At 51.6% G+C, this 4,896-nt stretch overlaps 1 protein-coding gene across 1 annotated transcript; it reads left to right on the forward strand.

The window, feature by feature from the left end:
* The first annotated feature begins 89 nt into the window (after window positions 1-89).
* On the forward strand, window positions 90-4,632 carry VAT1 (vesicle amine transport 1). The gene is made up of 6 exons (XM_009575440.1): window positions 90-218; window positions 1,163-1,370; window positions 1,727-1,897; window positions 1,983-2,072; window positions 3,045-3,286; window positions 4,370-4,632. The coding sequence occupies exons 1-6, from the start codon at window positions 90-92 to the stop codon at window positions 4,469-4,471; spliced, it is 942 nt and encodes a 313-aa protein (XP_009573735.1). The 3' UTR covers window positions 4,472-4,632.
* Window positions 4,633-4,896: the final 264 nt, after the last annotated feature.

Below are 4,896 nucleotides of genomic sequence, written 5' to 3' on the forward strand. Positions count from 1 at the left end.
GGTCGTGCTCCTTGGGGACCAGCTGGTGTATTTGCATGCCACGAATTTCCTTGTTAGTGGTGAGTGCTAGTAGGATGCTGGGCTAGAGCATGACCATGCTGTTTGTGAGCGCATTTGTGACTGACCTCTTCAACTACACGAACGTGGAAGGAAACAGCTCCAGCTGCTGCAGAGCTGTCCAAAGCCATCTGAGGGTGGTGAGGTGTGGGCACGAGCAGGTTAGTTGCTCTTGATGCTGGGTTTGTGCCCGCAACCCTGCGGCTGGTGCCTTTCTAGCAACTCGGCCGGCAGAGGAGGTGGCTCTGCGTGTCCCCGACCCTTTACCAGACCTTTGGGTCTTAGGGCTGTTGGAATTATGGTGCTTTAAGATGATTCTTGGATGCACAACTAGCAAAACAAAGTGTCTCAAAAAACCCCAGTGTGTCAAAGATTATTCCCTCCCCTCCAGGAAAATGTCTTGGTTTATTCAAGTGAAAATGCCAGACCCACGCACCGAGGAGCCTTTCTGCTCGCTGCCTTGGCTCTGCCTCTTGTCTGCTTGCTGATACGACTGCTTGGTGTTTTGCCGTCTCCTTCCCGATGCACAGAGAGCAGAAGTTTCTTGCCCAGTGGGATAAGAGCAGATTTTGGGGGATGCTTGACGCTTGGACCTGGGAGGTTTTCCTAAGGTTGGACATGCTTTTTCCAGGGTTGATCCTGCTAAGCATTGCCCCAAGCCTCCTGTCTGGTGGCAGAATGATCCTTGCAAGGGGCAGCAGTAATATTTGATGGTGTTCAGACTCCTGCTCCCAGCTTGGGCAGGGAGGGCAGGACACGACCCCCATCCCTCTTACCCCGTTGGGGGTCTGTTGGTTTGGGCAGCTGGCAGTCAGGCAGCATGTTAGGTGCAAGCCAGAGCCTGGGGTGCCTACGGTCCCTCTGAGGCTCCTGGTGTGTGCCCAGGTCCGTGGCGAGAGGTGCTGCGCTGTGGTGCGGTTTGCCCGACGAGCGGAGCACGGGCTGCGGGCTCCCACCCAAGCCCAGAGGTGCTGCAGTCCCTGCAGACCTCTGCACAGAGAACGGCACACGTGTACCTGGCTCTGCCGTACAGAGGGCAAGGGTGTGATGACTTCTGCTAGCCTGGGACTTGTTTCAGACCGCCTTGTCCTCTGTTTGATTTTAGGTTGGCGATAAGGTAATGGTCCTGGCTAGGTCTGGGCTCTGGCAAGAAGTTGTGAACGTGCCAGCCAGTCAGACTTTCCTGATGCCTGAGGGGATGAGCTTTGAGGAAGCAGCTGCTCTTCTTGTCAACTACATCACTGCCTACATGATCCTGTTTGACTTTGGAAACCTGAGACCCAACCAGAGTGTCCTCATCCACATGGCTGCAGGTAAATAGTTCTTGCCAGCCCATGCTGAGACTCTTGGCCTCGACATGCAGCTTCTGAATGGGTGGCACGGGTGAGAAAGCAATCAGAACAGGGCTGGAGTGACAAAATGCCGTCTGCCAGAGGTGCAGGCTTCACGCTGACCCAGGCGCTGGCAAATGCTGAACCCATTTCCCAGCAGCCGGAGTCGGTCTCCCCCAGCGTGTGTCACAGGCGTCAGCTGGCCCCAGGCAAAGCCTTTATTCCTTACCCTCCCAGCGCTGTGCGATCCGTACAAGCAGGGATAATTTACCTATCCAGAGGCTTTTCTGACTGCTGGGGCTGTTTGGTTCTAAGTCTTTCTCACTGCTGGTTTTCAGGTGGTGTGGGAACTGCTGCCATCCAGCTGTGCAAGACTGTAGAAAATGTCACCATTTTTGGCACAGCATCTGCCTCCAAGCATGATTCACTCAAGGAGAGTGGAGTCGCCTACCCTATTGACTACAGAACGATGGATTACGCAGAGGAGGTCCGGAAAATCTCTCCCAAAGGTACCGTACGGTGGAGGACTTTTACAATTGTCCTGCATTTCTTTCAAGTGCAAAGAAACTTCTAGTTACTTTAAATTTCCTCCAGGTGTTGACATTGTCCTGGACCCCCTGGGAGGATCCGATACGTCCAAAGCATTTAACCTGTTGAAGCCGATGGGCAAACTCATCACTTATGGTAAGTGTGAGCTGTGTGCCCAAACCCCAGCTCCTGCATAGGAGGGACTGTATGATGGCAGTGTGGGTGCAGATCTGCACACGAATGCTCCGCGCTGCTCCATGCGTGGACGCACAGCCATGAGCGAATATAACTGTTGCTGACTGCTGTGTGTGTTGTAGTTCTGTTACTTCACGAAGGTCTTTAGGATGCTTTGCCTGGGTGAGGCACTGAGGGGAGTGAGATTTGTGCCTTGTCCCGAGAGCTCTGGTCACAGGCTCGATGGCTTTTTCTCCCATGGCGAGATCTCTCTTCGAGTACGAGCTGGTGCCTGCAGGGGAAGCTGGAATGTCCTCATGGAGGAATGCTGGCACAGCTGCTTTGTACAGGCTGACTTAATGCACAGCACTAATAGAGACTTGCTTTTCTTTTGGAGGATGTGTGGGTGATGAGGTTTGAGGCTACTGAATACTTATCCCTCCATTCCCCAGCCCTGAAACACTGTGATTTTGTCCCATAGAAAAAGCCCTCGCACAGCCCCCAGTGGGATTCCAGACACTTGCACCAGTGTGCTGCTTCTGTTGTCCCAGCCATTGCAGCGTGTGGCTCCCCTGAAGAAGCCTGGCTGTAGAAGAAGGGGAGTGCTGTCCTGCCAGCCTGTGACTGGATGTGACTTGTAACCCTCTCTTGCCTCTGCCAGCACTCCAGTCTAGCTGCGCTGCTGCTGCCCTCCTAAGAGAGCAGTTGTTCTACATTTTTGCAATATGTGGGTGCCCGTAATCGAAATTCTGCGTATGTTGAGGCTGAGGCAGGTACCTGTTTCCATTGAAGGTCGACTGGGTAGATCCTGATGGGATCCAGTTCTCACCTCTGTCCTCCATCACTGTGTGAACGGCTGTTACCCTGCGTATTGTCTGAGCTGTTACATGGGATGCCCACTGCCTCTCATGTTGTGTTGATTCCAGCTCATCAGTGGCTTGCCTTCTCTTTTAGGGCTAGCAAACTTGCTCACTGGGCAGAAGAAGAACCTCATGGCTATGGCTAAAACCTGGTGGAACCAGTTCAGCATCAATGCCTTGCAGCTTCTGCACCATAACAAGGCTGTGTGTGGCTACCACCTTGGATATATGGATGAAGAATTTGAGCTTATCGGAGGTGTTGTAGCCAAGCTGGTTAACCTGTACAGTCAAGGCAAAATCAAGCCCAAAATAGACTCTGTATGGCCCTTTGATCAGGTGAGTCTGAGCTAACGTAGAGGCTGGCAGCACCCAGAAATTACTGGGCAATTGTTTTCTGCACAGTGAGCTCTGGATCAGTGTGAGCACCTTGTTCGTGGGGGCTGAGCTGTTGCAAATGTTTAATAAGCATCTGTTCTCAGACGTTCAGTGCCTTTTTCCTTTTAAGATATTAAGGGGGAGTAAAGTGGCTGGGCTCTTCTGCTTCAGTGCACAGAGCTGGGCAATGAGAGACAGTGTCCCTGTGGAATAGGGCAGGTGCACAGCCGGGCTCCGTGTGCAGTAGCAGCCTATGGAGGGGCTGGGTTATGCATCAGACTGGAGACTGCCCTGAGTCTGCACCCTGTAATTAAGCAGACAGCTGGGAAGGTTGCTGCTGCCCTTCCACAAGTGAAAAAGAGCCCAGGCAGTGAAACAGAATGAGGACGTTGGAATGGAGCGGCAGGTTTTTCAGCAGCTCTGCTATGCTCAGTGTTGTTGCATCGATGTCCAGGCAGAGTCAGGTTCTTCCCTTGGAAATCCTTTGCTGGGGTAGGACTTATTGCAGGGGAGAAAAGGATTTGGTAATGATTAGTTGGTGTTAGTACCTGAGAACTAGTCTGATGCAAATGCTTAAAGAAAACTGTTAATTCCAGGCCTGGCCCAGGTGCTGTTTTGCTTTTAAAAAAAAAAAAAATAAAAGTCTGTGCATGTATGTTCTGTGGTTGCACAGATGGTAGAAGCATTGTCCTTCTGGCTGTTAGCTGGGTTTCTGCAGTGCTCCCCTCTGTTTGGAAAGGAAGCTGTGTGGTGACGCACACTTCATTCTTCCACGGTTTGCGTAGCAGAGCATCCTTGCGTATGTTACAGTTGGTCTCTGTGAATTCTTGAGGACAGCTTCCTATGGGCAGGCTGGGGTAGCTGCCCAACTCTGCCCAAAACGGATCTGTGCAGAGGCACCTGAATGCTTGGCACTTGCTTGGACTGCCGGCAAAGCTGCCTGCTGGGTGGCCCTCAGACTAATCTGGGTGGACCAGGGGTCCCAGGAAGGGCATGACTGCACTGCGGTGGGTGTGGGCCTCACGCGATTCCTGTTGCTTCCAGGTGGCAGATGCCATGAGGCAGATGCAAGAGAAGAAGAATGTTGGAAAGGTCATCCTGGTTCCTGAAGCACCCAAGGAAGAAACCAAAAAAGAAGAGAACTAAGGAGAAGAGATGTGTGCAGATTGTGAATTCATGGTTTAACTCCCTGATCTTTGGGACCTGGAAATGGACAGATCAGTAGCTTCCATCTTCACCAGTACAAGAACATCGTGGTTAAAGTTCAGATGAGGTTTGCATGCTCTCATTGTGACTGACCCTTTGCCAGATATGCCTCCTGCCCTAGCTCTCTTTTTGAAGCCTGTTTGTTTTGTAATTTTTCTAATCACTTGTTTCTTTCCTGAATTTCCAAACTAACCTTATTTTTCTCTGGCAGTGCAGCTGAAGCTTCCAGGCAGTTGGTGATGAACAACTGGATAGCCTGTCACTGTAAAGTCGAGACGTAACATTCTGTAGCAACTGCCAAGTTATCTCCACAGAAACTGAGCCCTGCTGAAGCATTTGCTGACACCTTTGACAAGCTTGTTCAG

The sequence above is a fragment of the Fulmarus glacialis genome, unplaced genomic scaffold (genome assembly GCF_000690835.1).
Source record: "Fulmarus glacialis isolate BGI_N327 unplaced genomic scaffold, ASM69083v1 scaffold42813, whole genome shotgun sequence".
Taxonomy (NCBI): Eukaryota; Metazoa; Chordata; class Aves; order Procellariiformes; family Procellariidae; genus Fulmarus; species Fulmarus glacialis.